Below are 20,733 nucleotides of genomic sequence, written 5' to 3'. Positions count from 1 at the left end.
TTTTAACTGTACAGTCTGCCCTCATGTTGTAAAGTACTGTGCAAATTGTTGGCGTTGTATAAATCCTGTATAATATAATGGCACTGCAATAGTGCAGCAGGCAATCTGACATTAACTGACACTAGGGGGAGAACTGATTAATGGACCCTAACATCTCCATTGAATACAGTGATAATACTATACACTGTCACTGTACTAATGACACTGGCTGAAAAGGGGGTTAACATCTCGGGTAATCAGGGAGTTAAATGTGTGCTTAAAGTGGAGGTTCACCCAAAAAATAAATTTTTAACATTCCATTCAGCTGAATTGTCCTAATGACAATCGGCTGTTTTTTTTTTTTTGCCCCGTACATACCATATTTTCACCGCCCCTTCCGGGTATGTCTTCTGCGGGACTGGGCGTTCCTATCTGATTGACAGGCTTCCGACCGTTGCATACAGCGCGTCACGAGTTGCCGAACGTTGGTACGCATGCGCCATATAGAGCCGCACCGACGTTTGGCAACTCGTGACGCGCTGTATGCGACGGTCGGAAACCTGTCAATCAGATAGGAACGCCCAGTCCCGCAGAAGACATACCCGGAAGCGGCGGTGAAAATACGGTATGTACGGGAAAAAAAAAAAACAGCCGATTGTCATTAGGACAACTCTGCTGAATGTAATGGTAAAATTTTATTTTTGGGTGAACCCCCGCTTTAATTATATGTAATGTGTGCTGCTTTTTTACTAAAGGTCTCTTTGTTTCTTATCCCTGCTTTGCACAGTCCACATTGTCAATGGATGAACTTGGCCTTTAATTCAAATCCTGTCCCACCGGTCGCCTCCCGGCCCTCTAAGGGTTCTAAACACCGGAAGGTGGGCTGTCGGGTCACGTGATTGGCGGTCACATGATCGAAAAGCTCCCGATTTGCTAGTATGCATTGGGAGCTTTCCTGTAATCACCGGGCTACTGTCCTGGGAGTGCGGTAAGTCGTTTACACAGGGCTGCATATATGCGGCCGCTCGACATGAAGGCGCACACGCCGAGAGGCCGCACACGTGCGTTTGGCAGGTGTGAAGAGGTTAAAGTATTTCTGTACAGATGGCTTGAACATGTCCCCCTTAATTTTACAGGACTATCTCTACAGATGTAGCTGTGGAACACGGTGGAGCTTGATTTAAGAGTCGACACCGGCACCATTGAGTCTACACGCCCCCCAAACATGGCAGGACCCTCTGAGAAAAGAGGGCGAGGGCGACCTGCTGGAAGCACAAACAAAAAACTTACCGTCATGTCTCAAATAAATTCACTGCTGAATAGACCACAAGACGCCCCTGTAAAAAGAGCGCGAGGTAGACCACGTTTAATCCGACTTCCCGCTGTGGACATCCCAAAGGCTAAAGTGTCGGAGGGTCCAAGAAACCAAATCGCAGGACAGGATTCAAGGAAAACATCCGTAAGGAAGGCCGGCCTCCTGAGGATTCGCAAAACGGCGGCTAAAGACATGATGATGCTGGAGAAAACAGTGGGACCTCATCCATTGGTAAAAATAGAGACGGCTGTGAATGTACCAATCGCGTCAGTCCGCTATCAGAGTCCAACTCATCACACCAATATGATGAAAAAGTACACCAATGAAAGAGGAAGGAACCCGACTAAGCACCTACTGGTACGTGACAATTTATGATAAATATGACACACAGGGGTCTCGTTATAAAAACTAGACATGTGCACTGCCGCAAAATTTCCGTTTCATTTTTTTTTTTTTTTTCCGGGTCATTCGTTCTGATCGAAATTCGTTATTTCGAATAAATTCGTAGAAACATTTGAATTCGTTATGTTTCATTCGTTTATATGCGGTATTCGTTATTTCGATAAATCAGAAAAATCCGAAATTCGAAAATAATACAGTGGAACCTGGTTTACGAGTAACGTGGTTAACCAGCTTTTTATTTATTTTTATTTATATTTTTTATTTTTTTTCTGACTCGCCAATGGCTCCTGCTGCTATCAATCTGTCCAGTGATGAGAGAGAGAGACTGAAACCACTGGGCTTGTGCCCATTGCTGGAACTGATCGGGCGCAGGGAGGGAAAGGGGGGGGGGCCCTAGGGGCAACGGAGGATCTGGGTTTGTATCCGGATCCTCACACCCCATAGAACAGGGATATGCCATTAGAGGACCTCCAGCTGTTGCAAAACTACAAGTCCCATCATGCCTCTGCATCTGTGTGTCATGCTTGTGGCTGACAGAATCTTGCAATGCCTCATGGGACATGTAGTTCTGCAACAGCTGGAGGTCCGCTAATTGCATATCCCTGCCGTAGAACAATGGTTGTAGAAAGCTAAGAATGAGAATTATTGTGGTTGGAAGTATGGCTCACAGGAAGGGTCATTTGGATGTGTAAGAACTTGGTGGAGCTCGACAATCTGTGGTGTGGTATGGAGCCATCGTCTACATAATAATTTTTCTTTCCTTAAGGTTAACAAGCAACTCAAGACTTCCTTGCAAGGTCTTGGCACAAAAAGAGGAAGAGGGAGACCCAGAAAAGACTCTACAACACTAGCAAGGAAGCCTACAGATCTAGCTGCAATAACAGTAGTGGTGGTAAGTGGCGATGCATTCAGACTGGTAGAAAATAAGGGCTTTGAAAGCGGCTTGAAGCAGGTCAACAAGGTCAAATTCACCTGCAATTAACTACTTGCCCTCTGGAAGATTAGCCCCCCCCCCCCCCCCCCCCCCACATGACCAGGCAATTTTTGATACAGCACTGTTACTTTATCCAAAAAAAATACTGTTTTCCCCCACAAATAGAGCTTTCTTTTGGTGGTATTTGGTCACCTCTGCGTTTTTTTGTTTTCTGTTTTGCGCAATAAACAAAGAGGCCAACAATTTTGGGGGGAAAACATTTTTTATTTTTTTTACTTTATGCCATGAAACATTTCCAATAAACTTCATCAGTTCAGGCCAATACGTATTCTGCTACATGTTTTTGGTAAAAAAACAATCGATCCCCAATAAGTATATATTGATTGGTTTGCACAAAAGTTATAGCGTCTACAAACAATTGGATATAATATTTTTTTTACTAGTAATAGCGGCTAGTGGTGCAACGGATCGTCATTGATCTGTGATCCAAACGGGTCACCATGTTCGAATCGGCACACCACGTGATCCGTGGATTGAGCTTCGCTGCCTTGGCCATAGGAAAGGCTGCGGCTCTGGCCTAGCTCTGGAGCGGCAGCCATCTTGGTACACCCGGCGGCGTCGTAGGTGAGCTCCCCTAGCAGACGTGTGTGTGTGTGTGTGTGTGTGTGTGTATGTGTGTATATATATATATATATATATATATATATATATATATATATATATATATATATATATATATATATATATATATATATATATATACACACAACACTGGCCCTAATGTCCAGTACACACAATGGAAAAAATGGAACCAATGATCGTTCATGGGGGTTTTTTTTTTTTTTTTTTGTTTTTTTTTTGCTACTAAGCATACAAAAATTATCATCGAATACAACTTTGTGTGTGTGTGTAGTAACTTAGCAGCATGTGATTGGAAGTGATGTCATACGTGTGACCCCTCTGCTTCCCACGCCTTCGGCTATACCAGTTTAATTACAGGGTATACATCTGTTTAACCACTTCAATACCGGGCTTTAAAACCCACCTCCTTCCCGGGCCTATTGTGGCACTTCTTTCCTACATGTACAAATCCTCATTCTTTTGCTAGAAAATTACTCAGAACCCCCAAACATTATATATGTTTTTTTAGCAGACACCCTAGGGAATAAAATGGCGGTCATTGCAACTTTTTATCTTGCACCGTATTTGCGCAATCATTTTTCAAACGGCTTTTTTTTGTAAAAAAAATGGTTTCATAAATTAAAAAATAACAAAACAGTAACGTTAGCCCAATTTTTTGGTAAAATATGAAAGATGATGTTACGCCGAGTAACTAGATACCTAACATGTCACGCTTTAAAATTGCTTACACTCATGGAATGGCGCCAAACTTCGTTACTTAAAAATCTCCATAGGCGACACTTAAATTTTTTTTACAGGTTGCCAGTTTAGAGTTACAGAGGAGGTCTGCAAGAATTGTTGCACACGCTCTAACGCACGCGGCGACACCTCACATGTGTGGTTTGAACGACGTTTACATACGTGGGCGGGACTTGCGTGTGCGTACACTTCTGAGCGTGAGCTACCGGGGACAGTGGCATTTTAATTTTTTTATTTTTTTCTTTTTTATTTTACTTCTTTATTTTTTACACTTTTTATTTTTTTTTTTTCAATCGCTTTTATTCCTATTACAAGGAATGTAAACATCCCTTGTAATAGGAATGGTGTGTGACAGGTCCTCTTTAAGGAGAGATGCGGGGTCAATAAGACCCCACATCTCTCCTCCAGGCTGGAAAGAATGAGATCGTGAAAAAAAATTCACAGATCTCATTCAAACTAGCCGCAATTGCGGTTTGTTTACTTACGGGGACCCGGGCGTGACGTCATCACATCGCGCCCGGGCCTCCGACGGTCATAGAGATGACTGGTGACCAGATGGTCACCAGTCTTCTCTATGGCAAACATCCGGCGGACGGCGATCATCTCTCCGGGCCCCCGGTGGGATGGGAGAGCCCGGAGAAGCACCGGATGGCGGCGGGAGGGGGGGGATGTCCCCTCCCGCCGCCTGTAAGAACGATCTAGCGGCGGAACCGCCGCTATGATAGTTCTTACGGTGGGCAGGATCGCCGCCGCTAAAAGATATCTCAATGATGCCTCCAGGTGCAGGCATCATTGAGATATCCCCCTGCAAAGCCCATCACGTCATATGACGTCCACCCAGGATAACAGGTCCCCGTTTTGGACGTCATATGACGGCGTGCGGGTGTCAAGTGGTTAAGAAGATAATTAGCAAATTGTAGCAATACGATTATTACTCCATTATTGCTATTTTACATATTTTTATCCTAAAAACAATGTTTTTTACTCTTCCGTTCATGGACGGACACAGCAGCATTGACCTTAGGGTTATATACCTTTCTTCTAGGAGAGAAGTCTCTCCTAGAAGAAAGGTATATAACCCTAAGGTCAATGCTGCTGTGTCCGTCCATGAACTCGGAGAAATGGATTTTACGGTGAGTACAAAAATCCCATTTTTTTTTTTTTTGTGTTTTTGTTTCGTATTTAGAAGCATTATTGTTTTTGTTGCCATTTTTTCCTTGCCGGGTGGTTCTCTTGTTTCCGAGCATGTGCAGTCTTGTTCACCTTTTTACGTACGAATACTGTGCTGATTAAACAAAAATAGTTTGTTCTGTTCTCTTCCAAAAAATAGAAATTCGAGCTTGCCTCGATATGCGCTATTTTCGCATGAACTGTCGTGATCGACTTTTGAAAGCTGTGTACTAACGAATAGTAGGGATGCGCCGATACCGGTGCCAATACTAAGTGCTTGCACAATGCTTCCTATACCGGAAACCGATACCATTTGCGGTGCGATATGAGCTCAAAATCATAAGCAAAGAAAAGCTGCTTCTTTACAGCATTCTGTTTATTGCTGCGGTATGGGGGCAGATTATATTTAAAAAAAAAAAAATAACAATTATTGGGTACGCACCAAGGGAGAAATCACATCATTATAGCAAAAACATAGATGTTACTACACATGAGATACATGGTAATTGCAAATGGCAACATCACATACATGGAATATTCATAAACGGATGAATATAGTAGATGACGGGATTGTCTTTCTTTAATAACATTTGTTTGGGAACAACCAAATCATAAAAACAGAAAAATAATTTTGAGAAAGACAGGGTGAAAACAAGGAGGAATGGTGTTACATTAGAGCACTATAGTTCTATGTCCCTAAGAGCAGGGTTCGACAAACCCCGGGCGCCAGGTCGCATTTGCGCCTAGAATTGGCAACCTGGCACAGCTGGGGTATCCTGTCGTAACCCCCCCCCCCCCCCAGTTTAATTGAAAGTGCAGTTGGAAGTGCAGTCGCTGTAGATCCGAGGGAGACATGCAAGGGAAATTAAAAAAAAAACTGCATTTTAGCTTGCACATGATTGGATAATATCAGCAGAGCTTCCTCTTATTTCAGATCTACCCCTCAGATTTACAGCGACTGCACTTGCAGTGCAAAGTGGATTTGCCTTTCGTAAATAACCCCCAGAGTCTGATTGTCCACTGCAATGTCGCAGTCCTACTATAAGTTGCTGATCGTTGCCATTACTAGAAAAATAAACCAATCAATATACACTTATGCCCTGTACACACGATTGAAATTTCCGATGGGATAAAATCTGATGGAATTTTCTGTCGGAATTCTGTTCAAGCTGTCTTCCATCAGTCTTGCATACACACTACACTGCCAGACCAAATTCCGACCGTCCAAAACGCGATGACGTAAAAGACTACGACAAGCCGAGAAAAATGAAGTTCAATGATTCTGAGCATGCATGGTGTGTGTTTTTTTTTTTTTTTTTTTTTTTTTTTTTCCGTATCAGAATTTCCGATTAGGATTTTTTTCCATTGGAAAAAAATAAAACATGTTCTATTTCTAAATTTCTTATGTGGGGGGAATATCCTATGAAATAATTCCGTTTGACTTTTTTCATCGGAAATTCCGATCGTGTGTACAAGGCATTATTGGGATTTATTTTATTAAAAACACATAGCAGAATATCGGTACATATTGTCCTAAATTGAAATACATTTTTTTATTGGATATATTTTATATCAGAAAGTAATAAATATTTTTATTTTATTTTTTATTTTTTTTGTCATGTTTTTAAAGCGCAAACAATTTTAAATCACAGAGGTGATCAAATACCACCAAAAGAAAAGCTCTATTTGTGGGGGGGGGGATACATCAATTTTAATAGGGTGCAGCGTCACATTAACACACAGTTGTCGGTTAAATTAACGCAATGCCATATCGCAAAAAATGGCCTGGCCATGAAGGGGTTAAAGACCTAGGGTAATTGCATCACTGACTGGCTAATCTACATATTTATAATAACAAATATAAAAAAAATTGCAATATATGACTCCAAAATATCCACTCTGAAAATACACCATGGATTTTCTTTTAGGCCTCATTGACATGAGTGTACCTAAGCGCGCGCCCATGCATGAGTCGTGTTTTGGAATGAGACCTAATCTTTGATTCTAGTCTGTAGTACTAAGGCCCCTTTCACACGGACGGCTGTTTTGCCGCAGTTAAAAACATGTAAAATGTTTTGTGACATTCAAGGCTCCAGGCACTGCGGTTAGCTGCATTTGTGCATTGCGATTACGTGTGGTTACATGCGGCCGCGTTTAGCTGCGGTAGTCATTCCCATAGCAACCCTCTTTTATTCATTTTTTTTTTTTGTTTATTTATTTATTTATTTTGATTATGAAGAAAAAAAAAAACACCACACATACACCAACAGGAAGTTGGTGTATGTGTGGTGTGTTTTTTATTTATATATATATATATATATTTATTCATGCTGCTATTCACAGTTGACAAAGACTGCGGTTATGTGCATATAGCTGTGCTACATCGCACCTGGACGCATTTAATTCTATTTTTTTTTTTCTATTCTTACCAAACCGCATGTAACGAAATTTCAGTTGAACGCTGTGTGTGCTTTTAGCTGCGGTAGTAAAACTAGAAAATCCGCAGCTAAAAGCGCCATTCTATCCGTCCGTGTGAAAGGGGCCTAACTGTGGTATACATGTGACTTTGAGTATTGTAGACCTTTGCAACAAGATTCATATTTTCACATGATGGCTGCATTGCCTAACCAATGTCTGTTTTTAGGAGGAATTAAAACGAGGACGAGGAAGACCAAGGAAAGCGCAGCCGAAAAAACGAGACCAGGTTTGATTATTGCCTTTGTCTTTTTTTTTCTTCCATCCCACTGATAAAAGCAGTGTCAACCCCCCCCCCCCCCTTCCTCTTCTTTTTTTTTTTTTTTTTTCTTTGGTTTTGCTCTTGCTCTTGAGCTGCCCATTTTAATTTACTTTTTTTTGTGTTCCTCTTTTCCCAGAAAAACATTGTGTTCACAATACACTTATTCTTTGTTGGTGTAAGACTGATTGCATACAAATCTAAAACGCATTTTAATCGCAACACTTTAAGACGCCTTATATGGGAATATTTCAGTGAAGTTTCTCATTTATTTAGGCCATGATGTACATTATATCAAAAGTATTGGGACACCTGCCTTTACACGCACATAAACCTTCAAGTCGGAGTTCCAGACTTTTTTTTTTTTTTTTTTTAGGTTTATTAAAAGTCAGCAGCTACAAAAAGTGTAGCTGCTGACTTTTAATCGGATACTTACCTGATCCACAGTCCAGCGACGCGGCCGTCCGGAGCTACGCTTCCCCCCCCCCCCCTTTGCCAGTGCCTCCATTCACTCTGTGGGCACCTGGCCATGACAGCTTTCGGCTTCACGGCAGGGCACGCAGCGCACCCTGACCTGTCACGTGTCCCAAGAGATCGCCTAGAGGAGGAGTCGCCTGGGCGGAAGTGGGACAGGAAGTCCCACTCCTAACAAAGCCCCCACTGACTCTGTCCATTCGGAAAAGGTAGGAGCCAGATTTAGCGGCTCCTACCTCCGCTCTCCATCCTGACAAATTGAGCGGCACTGAAGGGGAGACAGCACGGGGGGAGAGCGGCACGGAGGGGGACAAGACGGCACGGGGGGAGAGACCGCACGGAGAAGACTTGTAACTCCCCCCACCACCCGATACCTGACTACCCAGGTATCAGGCGAAGCATCGGAGCATTTCAGCCGAGTACAAGTACTCGGGAAATGCTCGGTATTGGTATCGGGACATCCCTAGCATGTAGGATTTGGGCCTTAGACCAGGGGTCCTCAAACTTTTTAAACAGGGGGCCAGTTCACTGTCCCTCAGACCGTTAGAGTGCCAGACTGTAGTTTAAAGGAAAAAACAACTATGAACAAATTCCTATGCACACTGCCCGCCCCTCTCTCGCCATCATTGCAAGGCCCCCCCCCCTCGCCATATGCCATCATTGCAAGCGCCCCTCACAGCCTTACTGTGCCAAACAATGTCTCACCAGTCTGTGTGTGCACATCGGGCATCTCCTGCTGTCATGGCTCACTGTGAAAGGTTTGGGCGCGCTGTGATAAAAGTCCTGCCCTCCTACTAGACCAGCTCATGTGATAGACGGAACACTGCCTCTATCACACAAGCTGGTCTAGGAGGAGGGCAGGACTTTTATCACAGCGCGCCCAAACTTTCCACAGTGAGCTCCGTGACACAGCAGTCTCCCACTGTGTTGCAACCGGCTCGCCCCAAGGCCTGACCTGTCGGGAATCCGGCCCTGGGTGGGCCGGGCCAGATAAATGTCCTCGACGGGGCCGCATGTGGCCTATGGGCTGTGGTTTGAGGACCCCTGCCTTAGACTATAGGCTCCTTTTTTAGAACAGGTACTGATATCAATGTACAGAGTATGTAGAGTGCTGGCTAAATTGTGAGTACTATATAGATACCTGCAATAACAATTAAATAAAATGTTAGTAAGATGTTGTACCTTTTTCTTTCTTCTTAGGTTGCCCGTTTCAACCATGAGATCTGGAATGGCTCGGTGCAATATGGGCAATACCAAGACATGGACCCGTTTCAATCTTCTAATGGTTTCATCAACTCGTACAGGCAGAGGAACCCAACAGAGATGGCGGTTGGCCTTGCAGACAATGACCCTTTACAGGTAACTTTTAACAGAGAGCTCTGTACTGCCTGTTGTGTCTACACATTGGAGTGGGTAATGAAAGGCAAACAGACTGAGTACTTTGCAAGGAAATTTGCCCCAGAGCTTGGTAAATGAGGAACAGCTCTGCTAACTTCCTTCATCATCCAATCATGGGCAAGCAAATAATAGGATTTTTTGTACTCACCGTAAAATCCTTTTCTCTGAAGTCCATGGACGGACACAGCTCCTTAAATCTTGACAAGTGGGTTATGTTCCCTGTTTACAGGAGAGGACTAGGCAGAAACATGTTAAATAGTTAAATACATGTTACATTAACAGAGTTGAACAGCCCCGCCCAGGGGGCGGTCCCTCCAGACATAACCCTCCTCACTGCAGCTTGCAGCCTCAGTTCGTAACAAGCAGTACAAACCTAAAAAGGAGGGGTGGGAGCTGTGTCCGTCCATGGACTTCAGAGAAAAGGATTTTACGGTGAGTACAAAAAATCCTATTTTCTCTTATCGTCCATGGACGGACACAGCTCCTTAAATCTTGACAAGTGGGACGTCCCCAAGCAGTGTCAAAAAAACGAGGGGTGGGAAATATATCAGTAAAAACAATTTTAACTTCACCCCAAAACAAGCAGAGCTCCTCAACGGAGGAGGTGCAACTTTAAACAGCCGCCGGCAAAAACTAGCGGCTGAAAAAAACATAAGATGCACTCACAGCAACCATGTAAATTCTGGAAAAAGCGTGAACGGACGAGCAAATCGCCGCCTCGCACACCTGTGAGACCGACGCATGATGTCGGGGAAAAAAAAAAAAAACCCAGGAAGCACCAATTGCCCTGGTCGAAAGTGCCGTGACCGGAAAGGGGGGCCCGCCCTTAGGAGCATAGGCCTGTATGACGGCCTGCCCGATCCACCGAGAAATGGTGGTCGACGAGACCGCCAGGCCCTTTTGTGGACCAGACACCGACACAAAAGAGAGTCAGAAGCTCCGAAATGGAGCCGTAGTAGGCTGGTATACCCGCAAAGCGCGTACCACGCCTAAAGTATGAAAGGCCGAAACCTCCTTCGGAAGAAGGGAAGGTCGCGGGCGCACCATCACCTAATCCTTATGGGGGATCAAGCATGGCGGCTTGCAAGACAAGACCGCCAACTCAGAAACCCCTCTAACAGAGGTAAAGGCCACTAAAGGGGCCACCTTCTGAGATAGTGTCAAGAGAAAATCTCTCTGTTTCCAAAAGGAAGGTTCCTGAAGAACCGAGAGCACCAGAGTCAAAACTCATGGGGGAAGAGATGGGCCAAGAGGGGAAAGTATATGACAAACCCCTTGCACACAAAAAAAAAAAAAAGGGGACCCACCAGGGAACGGGCCGCAAAAAGGCCACTAAAAGAACACAGCCAAGGCTGAAATCTGCCCCCAAACGGTGCTTTAAGCAATTTTTAGATCCAATCCAAGCTTTAAAAACAGCAGGACCCTGGACATTGAAAGTACGCCCGTGGACGTCACTCCATCCCTTCGCACCAAGAGAGGTGCGACGGTAGATCCTCCGGAAGAAGACTACGGTGCCCTGTTGAGATGACCGAGTCAGACAGACCCTGGTCACCTAAAGTCTGGCTTCCAATAACCATGTTAAGCAAGTCAGTGACTGTACAACAGGAGGAAGTATGGGACCTTGAGACAGGAACCTCCTGCCCTGGCAATCGCCAGGGTGCCTCCGCTACCAGGCGCCCGATATCAGCGTACCAAGGACGCCGAGATTAATCTGGAGCGATTAGAATCATCGGGATCTCCTCAGCATCCACTCTGTGGAGCGGCCGAGGAAGCAACTACCATGGAGGAATGGCAAAAAATCACCGATACAGACAACACAGGGCCACCAGCGCGACTGACGCGTCTGTACAAGATCACTAGACCTGGCCACTAACTGACACCCTTGCGGCGGAGACAAGCTGCCAGGAGATCCATGCCATGTGAGGCTCACCTCCTGCAAGGGAGCCAAAACACCCCAAGCACAAAGACCAGTCGCCCTGGTCCAGCATCTGGCGACTCCAGTAGTCTGCCTGCCGGCATACCTGATGGTAGACTGAAGCCACGGCCGTGGCGTTGTCCGGCTGAAACCAGATTGGTCGACCACAAGGAGAAGCATAGCCTGATCGCCTAAAATAGTAGGACAATGAACAGTAGACAGCACCTGGTATTCCCAGGCGGTCTTCCACCAGGCACTAGCCAGGCCCGACCCTGGGTAGCTACCGAGACCAGACACATTCAAGGAGGTGTGGTCATAGGTCCACGCAAGTCCAGCGACTCAGGGCCGACTGGACCCCCCAGTTTTGTGAACCTCCAGGTTCACAACCCGTGAGCTGGCATTCGTCGTAAACACCGACCACTGGAAGGAAGGAACAACTTCCCGGACCGAAGAGTCGGGAATCTCTGTCACCAACTCAGAGAGACTCTGACTAGGTGGCGCACAGGAATCTAATGATTTCAGAGACAAGAGATTTTTACCACCTGGACAGTAGTTCCACTGGAAAACCAGGGTGTGGAACTGGGCATACAGTACCACCTTGAAAGAGGCTACCCACAGACCCTGAACCAGCAGGCGCCCGGAGAGAAGACCGATTGCGTGATGCCAATACCTTCTCCGCAGACTGAAGAGTCTGCAATTTCTCCAGGGGAAGAAGGACCTTTGCCACTGAGGAGTCTGGATCAACACTAGATACTCCAACGCTGAGTCGGAACCTAGCATGCCCATAATTTGAACCCTGGGTCGCACACATGTAGGGCAGGCTTGCTGCCACTGAGCTACACTTTCTGGCCTAAACGTTTAACATCCACCTGAATCTTCGGAGGGTCTGAATGGGAATAACCCATCCACTAGGTCGGAGACAGAAGCTGCTCTCAGAAGAAAGTCGTCAAAGTAGCCAATGAGGCAAAGCCTCGCTGTCCCAACAAAATTCAAATAAGTGCGAGCTCCTAGCTGAAAACCCATGGTGCTGACGCCAGATCAAAAGGGAGGGCCACAGGCTGACAGAGACCCTTCTCTCATCACGAAGCACAGAAAAAAACACTGTGACATGTGCAAAACGGGACATGCATGTATGCGTCCCTGATGTCCGAGGACGTCAGGACATCCCCCGGATGAAGCGCAGCTACCACCGAACAAATGGATTCCATGCGGAACTACCCGACGTTCACAAAGGTATTTAGGGCCTGAGGCCCATAGAAAACCCCAAAACTCTCGTCCTGCAGGAAAGGTAAAATTACCTTGCAGCTTAGCAAATCCCACACTGCCCAAGGCAGACCGACGTGCCGGGAGGGGAAGACACAAGGACAGAACTTTGTTCTGTGGATAGGAGGAAACCCTATCTAGTACTCCGAAGAGACCACCTCGCAGACCCACTAGTCGGAGAGCAGGGAGGTTTCACTGAATTGTGAACCTGCAAGCCGCCCCTCCCACCTAGAGACAGGGAGGGAAGGCTATATACATTGGCAGGATTTGGGTGCCGGCGTGATCGGCTTATGCACCCAGGGACAGATTAGTCCCCCAGCTGGGCCTTTGACGGCCTGGGAGGGTTGCCCCTAAATAATACACACACATAGTGTGTATGTATATTATGTAGGTGTATGCACACATGTCTTTGGAGGAAACCGGAGTACCCGGAGGAAACCCACACAGACACAGGGAGCGACAATGCAAGCTCCAGGCAGATTGGCGTCAGTGTGCAGATTGGCGTCAGTGTGCAGATTCGAACCAATGACTCTTTTGCTGCCAAGTAATGGAGTTAAGCACTACACCACCGTGTGCATAAAACCATTCTGAAACAGACGCCCTGGATAACAAGGGCGCAGCATTCAATGAAGCATCACAGACCTATATGAGGCCCTGGACCAGCTGGTCCGCTAGGCTAATAACCTCAGGAGAGAGTCGGTGCTCCTCCACTGTCTGGTGCAAAATGCTCACTCTGTGAGTTGTAAACAGCACTAGGGGTCAGGACTACTCCAAGATGGCCGCCGAGCGTTCAGAACGCGGCCACAGGAAAAAGGCCAGCACAATGTAAGCTGCGCCATAGCGTGGCTACGACAAAATGGGCGCCAATGGGAGTTTTCAATGTAATTGAAAAATCTCCCAAAAAATAGCGCCAGCGACCACTGAGACCCCAGTGTAGTGGCCACAATAGGCCGCAAGCCAGACCCCAGCATGGTAAACATGGAACGGGTCAGTACTTCGGATCTTCTATCAGTCAGATCCATACAAGCTGGGGTTCCCGCCAGGCGGTGAGGGACTACAAAAGCCCTCAGTGGCATTTCTCATTCCGCATCTCAGAAATTATCAAAGAAGGGCACAGAAGGAAAAAACCTACACAGCGGTCTGATTTGTGTGATCCAAAAAAGACCGAGCCCTCAGCGGAAACCCAGCTGCACTATGCAGCTTAGGAGAGTCCCTTGCAGCAGTAAAAAGCGCACCCATAAATGCCTTATTCTGCCTTTTTTTTTTTTTTTTTAACTAGGTACCTAGTCCATGGCTCCATAACAGAGCATTCCCCAGGGGATAACGGGGGAAGGGGGCACTCTTTTACCGCCCGCCCGCAGTCCACCCCCACCCTGGCACAAACTGTGTCCAGGACTAACAATAAAAACTCTGTGGGAATCCCAGGTGCTAACACCTGCTGCCACCACCAGCATGTGGGGAAGGACCCAGATACTGACTCCAATATTTACATATAGTGTGTATTATAATATGCACACCTGTCCATACAAATAGACAAAAGCTCCTAGAGCCCTATTCAGGGCCTCTCACCCACTTGCTGCGCTGACCAGGGGTAACCAGGGGACTCCCTCAGGAGGAGACTGCCCAGTGCTGTCTGTGAGAGGAAAAGAACCGTGAGGTAACTTTTGCAGGGACCTGTGTTTAAACAGGAAAAGCCTCATAGGGCTGTTTTATCTAAGGATAAGACACAGATACAGCATAAAAAGCAAAACCGTTACAGGTGTCACCAATCAGTCAGCGTCTGCTGAAGTATAATCATAAACATCTGTGCTCATCACAGGGCTTTTTACCTCACAGGAAGGCCCAATACAAGCCAGATAACACAGTCCCCTCAGGAAGGCCCCCTCCCCCCTGACAGCGGCAATGTTAGCAATGCAGCAAGGGAAAGGAGCAGGGAAGTAAGGGGAAGGGACCCCCGAACCCCAGGAATGCCCAGCTGTACCAACCCACCGAAGCAGGAGGGACTGTACTTACCCGTCCAAGCGAGGACTCGCTGACGCATTCCTGACAGAACTACAACCGAAATGGAGGTAGCTGTCGGCCCGGTCCACTGTGAGTGAGACAACACCACAGCTCAGTCATATGTGGACCTCGGAGCAAAGCTCACCGGCCACCCCAGGAGTCATGAGGTACGGCGTGGCAGACCAAGCCTCTTTGCAAAGGTGTGCCCACGCTTGCTGGTCGGACTGAGTAGACTACAAGGATCTATATTATCCAGCCTGTCTCTCAGCCGACAGTTGAAAGAAGATTCTTCAAGAAAAAGTGAAAATAAAATAAAAGAAGATAGAATAAAATAACATTTCTCCTCAGGGCGCTGGGCCCAAAGGGAGCCATACGTCCTTCTCCTTTGCTAGGCAGAACGAAACTGAGGCTGCAAGCTGCAGTGAGGAGGGTTATGTCTGGAGGGACCGCCCCCTGGGCGGGGCTGTTCAACTCTGTTAATGTAACATGTATTTAACTATTTAACATGTTTCTGCCTAGTCCTCTCCTGTAAACAGGGAACATAACCCACTTGTCAAGATTTAAGGAGCTGTGTCCGTCCATGGACGATAAGAGAAATGCTGTTTTTTTTTTTTTTTTTCTCCCCATTTTCCTTGCATGTGATTTGGGTATTTTTTGCAAACTCAAGCTTTATCTTTTCTTCTCAGCTCTGAAACAAGTGCACTTGCGGAGAGTCCATTTGCCTTTAGTAAATCAGTCCCACAAACTCGGTGCTAGCTAGATTTATCAGGCCTAGAATTGGATGTCTCCTACTTTTTGACTATTATCCTGAATTCCTTTAACCACTTCAGATCTGGACCATTTTGTTGCTAAATGACGCACCACTTTTTGCGACTGGGCACTGCGTCGATTTTTAACTGATGCGCGGTCATGCGACGTGGCTCCCTAACAAAATTGACTTATTTTATTTTTTATTTTTCCCACAAATTGAGCTTTTTTTTTTTTTTTTTTGAAGGTATTTGATCACCTCCTGCGTTATCTTTTATTTTGTTTGGTCTATTTTTGTTTATAGAGCAAAACGACCATTTTTGAAAAAAAATCAATATTTTTTTTACTTTTTGCCATAATATCCCCCCCCAAAAAAAAAAAAAAAAATTTTTCTTTCCACAGTTTAGGCCGATGCGTATTCTTCTACATATTTTTGGTTAAAAAAAACGCAATAATTGTTTATTTATCGGTTTCCGCAAAAGTTATAGCGTCTTACAAAATAGGGATAGTTTTATGGCATTTTATTTTGGTTTTTACTAGTAATGGCGGCGATCATCTCCTTTCTTTCTTTCTTTCTTTCTTTCTTTCTTTCATTCCTTTTCTTTCCCTTTTTTTTCTTTCCCTTTTTTCTTTCCCTTTTTTCTTTCCCTTTTTTCTTTCCCTTTTTTTTTTTTTCCTTTTTTTCTTTCTTTTTTTTTTTTTTTTCTTTTTTTTTTTTTTCTCTTTTTTTTTTCTTTCCCTTTTTTTTTCTTTCCCTTTTTTTTTTCTTTCCCTTTTTTTTTCTTTCCCTTTTTTTTTTCTTTCCCTTTTTTTTTTCTTTCCCTTTTTTTTTTCTTTCCCTTTTTTTTCTTTTTCTTTTCTTTTCTTTTTTTTTCCTTTTTTTTTTTTTTTTTTTTTCCTTCCTTCTTTTCCTTCTTTCCTTCCTTCCTTCGTGACTGCAACATTATGGCGGACACTTTTGACACTATTTTGGGACCATTGTCATTTTTACAGCGATCAGTGCTATAAAAATGCACCGAGTACTGTAAAAAATGGCAGTGAAAGGATTAACCTGTAGGGGAGCGCTGAAGGGGTTATTTGTGACCTAATGAGTGATTCTTACTGTGTGGGGGCGTGGCTTGGCTTGTGACATCACTGATGACAGGGAACAGACGATCGGTGACAGTCTGACTAGGAAGTGCGGGGAAAGGTTTGTTTACAATTGCCTCTCCCCGTTCTTCAGTTCTGTGACCCGATAGCGGGACACTGGCGGCGATCTGATCCGGTCACGGAGTACCTGACCGGGTCACGAGCGCCACCCACGGCTGTGCATATTAAAGGGGACGTACCTGTATGCCAATATGCGCAGCCGTGCCATTCTGCCAACGTACATCGGCGGTTAAGTAACACTTTTGCTTTACACTGGATTCATTAATAATTTCTTATATTAAAATCTTATTTTCTAAAGATAAGACAAGAAGCGAGGTCTCCCAGCCTGGATCTGCAGGGCGGCGGCTGGGTGAGCAGAGAATGGATGAACAAGGAAGAAGACCTTCCCTGCTGGGAAACGAAGCCGCTGGCTCCGGAGTGGTCACCAGAGACGGCAGAATGTAAGCACTTGGTACATATTGTGTGTAATAATGGTGTGATGGAGACATTGGGATCCTTTACCAAGATGTTCTGCACATACATTCTCCCCTTCTGTGCCAAGCTTCAGGAACAACAAGTATTCTGACCCTTTTATTGGCTAGTTTCGAAAACACAGAACTTTAGAACTTGGCAACTGTGTAACTATCACTTGCCATGCCATATACACTATATTACCAAAAGTATTGGGACGCCGGCCTTTACACGCACATGAACTTTAATGGCATCCCAGTCTTAGTCCGTAGGGTTCAATATTGAGTTGGTCATTATGAATTACTTACCTTAGATCAAAGCCTCCGCAGCATTCCTTGTTTTCCCTCTCCAGACGGCAAAATCTATCCCGGGGGTTACTTCTGGGTATCGCCGCAGCTCCGGTGCTGTGATTGTCTGGAGCCGCGATGACATCACTCCTGCGCATGTGCCGCTGGTAACGGCACGCTGACTGAAGCAATGGCACATGCATGCCATTGCTTTCCGTTTTCCCCAGTGCGTATGTGCTGATGACATCGGCACATGCACAGGATATCTCCTAAATGGTGCAGGTTTAGGGGATATCCTGGGTAGCTACAGGTAAACCTTATTATAGGCTTACCTGTAGCATAAATTTGTTGTAAAGGGTTTACAACCACTTTAAGGACCTTGCTTTGTGCACTGGTGTGCCAGGGCTCCAGTAAGGAGATTATTTCAACCACATGACCTCTGGAAAATGTACCCTCTTCATAACCAGAGCATTTTTTTGCGATGCGGCACTGCTTCGCTTTAACTGACAGTTGCCTGGCCGTGCGACATTGTACCCCAAAAAAGTTGACTTTTTTTTTCCCCACAAATAGACATTGCGGCGGACAGATCAGACACTTTTGACACTTTATTTTTTATTTTTTTTGGGACCATTGACATTTATACAGCTAAAAATAGCCACTGATTACTGTATAAATGTGACTAGAGGAGACGACATATTGCTGTTCCTAACAGGAACACACAATCTGTCTCTCCTCTCCTGACAGAACCAGAATTTGTGTGTTTACACACACAGATCTCTGTTCTGTCTCTTGTGCCTGTGATCACTGGTGGCCTGGCGATCATTGCAACTGCCGGCCATGCACCTGCTAAGGCTCTTAAAGGAGCCAACGCACCTGTACGACGGCTTGTGCAGGAGAGCCAACCTGCTGACGTACATGTACGTGAGCCAGTCGGGAAGGTGGTTAAGGTAAAAACCATCGGTGCCTGGGATCCCCCATCCCCCTCCCAAGGCGGATCCATTGCAGCAAGAGCCATTGGCTCGTGCTGCTGTCAAACTCTGTGATGAGGGAGTTGGGGGGCAGGGCCATGCCCCACTGTCTGTCTATGGTTTTGGAGCAAGCCCGCACCAGTGCCCCCATAGGAAGTGGCTTACTAAGGGGACCTTGGCTGAATAGGAGGTGCCTGTGGGTGACCCAAGAAGAGGAGGACCGGGGCTGCTCTGTGCAAAACCATTACACAGAGCAGGTAAGTATGACGTGTGTGTGTGTGTTTTTTTTTTTTTTTTTTTACAATATAAGGGGGGGAAAAAAGCTGATCCTTTTTTACAATCGCTTTAAATTACAACTTCACTAGGGAAAGAGTTTTTTTAGTTTTTGTACATATACTAGTTTGAGTGTTTTTTAGCATTTTGGGTTAATATGCTCTTTAAGGGAAGTTTGGGTATTTTTTTCATACTTGTGTGGGTGGATGCAGCATAAGTCCGATGCTGCATCTGTCCCCCGCTGGCTCTAAAACTGAGAACCAAGCGATCAAACACCGCTGATTACTCGGTGCTCTGTGAGCAGAGAGCTGGTGACTGTCGAACACCGCTGTTGGCTCTGCCTCCCCCCACACGCGAACCGGAGCGCGGAGCTGTGGAGGAGGTGTGAGTGGCTGACTCAGGCTCTTGGCGGATTGCTGAGAGCCTGAGCCAGGTACTGGTCCAGGTGTCTGGGTGGATCCTGATCATCTGGTCACAATCTTTCCCCAGCCCGGACCGACTCTGTGAAGTCAGCCAACAGCAAGCTTAAAACAGATCACAGGAGTGCAGTCCTGTGATCCACAAGAGAGGTACAGCCCAACAAACTTCGGCTGTACTTCTTTAAATCAAAATATATTCTGGACATAAATAGTGTGTTATTTTTATTGCAGGTGCAGAGAACACATTGGACGAGAACTCTATGTCGCAGTGGGTGGTGGAGGATTCAACGGTTTCTCAAGTTTCTCAGTCTCAGTATCTCGGAGAATTGGCTCCAGAGCAACTGGACTATCAGGAAGAACTCCTTAAAGAATTGGCAGACTTCAAAAGCCAGCTGAAGAATGAACTGGCAGCCACAAGGGCAGAGATACGGGAAGGGGCCCAGATGATGAGGTCGGCCATTTCTGGAGTGTCTGCTGAAATCCATCGACTAGGCCAAATCCTGCAGCCTCTGGTCACTGCAATCACTGCCGGCAACGTGTCTCAGCAGGGCCATCCTGTGGCCTTTGAGCCCCGCCCACCTCAGGACACTCCTCCCGATGACAGCGTGAATTTTACGCAGCCCTCTGCGCACAACAAAACCTCTTTCTCCCATCAGAACGCAGTCTTTGCTCATCCTCCTAAATTGCCTAATGATGGCCCGACTGAAGAGGTTTCTTCAGTGAAAATGGAAGACGCCAAAGACAGTCTTCAGTCTTGTAATCATCAAGCGCAATCTGCACTCGGTACACAAGTGGATCCGCCTACAGCCCCCATTATGTTGGTTCCCCATCAGCTCAACTTGTGCCAAAGTAAATCTACATCTTCAGTGATACCGAAATCGTCCACAAGCTTTCCTCCGCCTAACATGAACATCTTTGGTGGCCAACAAAGAGATAAATCTCCTGGCTTGTCGTCGATTGGCTCTTTTCTTGAAGCGCCCACCACTATGTCTTCACAGTCCTCTCCTCCAGCTCTTCCTGTGGATTGTGCAACCAACTCCTCTGGATCTGAAGCTTCCTCTTCTTCAGCAAGTTCTTCAAATGATGGTTCATGTCAGGCATCAACAGTAGTGGCTCCTCCAGTAGACCCTTGTTCCTACAAGCCCATTAAAGTATAACTATAAGGGAAAACAATTTTTTTTGAGATTGGGATAGAGTGCTGATGGGTTAGAACCTTGTCAGGTTTTTATTGCTATGTGTGTCCCTGTTGGGGAGATACACTCTCTCGAACTATCCTGATCAAGAATGTCACCAGGAATGAACGTGATGGGAAATCAAAAACTTAGCGTTACCACCAGAACTTCTGTGACAAGTCTAATAGCGTGTACACGCGGTCGGAATTTCCGACAACAAATGTTCGATGTGAGCTTTTGGTCGGATATTCCCACCTTGTGTAGACTCCGATCGTCTGTATATGATTCCGAAGCACAAAAATC

At 45.7% G+C, this 20,733-nt stretch overlaps 1 protein-coding gene across 2 annotated transcripts in view; it reads left to right on the top strand.

Moving 5' to 3' along the window:
* Positions 1–20,728, top strand: part of LOC120914321 — a 42,211-nt gene extending 21,483 nt beyond the window's left edge. For both annotated transcript variants that reach the window (XM_040324974.1, XM_040324973.1), the window contains exons 2-7: positions 1,116–1,651; positions 2,463–2,588; positions 7,825–7,884; positions 9,589–9,747; positions 17,160–17,301; positions 19,490–20,728. In XM_040324974.1, coding sequence (XP_040180908.1) covers positions 1,205–1,651; positions 2,463–2,588; positions 7,825–7,884; positions 9,589–9,747; positions 17,160–17,301; positions 19,490–20,415 — 1,860 coding nt within the window. In that variant the 5' untranslated portion in view covers positions 1,116–1,204 and the 3' untranslated portion in view covers positions 20,416–20,728. The remainder of the gene's footprint in view (positions 1–1,115; positions 1,652–2,462; positions 2,589–7,824; positions 7,885–9,588; positions 9,748–17,159; positions 17,302–19,489) is intronic.
* Positions 20,729–20,733: the final 5 nt, after the last annotated feature.

The sequence above is a fragment of the Rana temporaria genome, chromosome 9, assembly GCF_905171775.1.
Source record: "Rana temporaria chromosome 9, aRanTem1.1, whole genome shotgun sequence".
In the NCBI taxonomy this organism is placed as follows: domain Eukaryota; kingdom Metazoa; phylum Chordata; class Amphibia; order Anura; family Ranidae; genus Rana; species Rana temporaria.
Note: the sequence above shows the minus strand (reverse complement) of the source record. Positions and strands in the feature narration are given on the sequence as shown.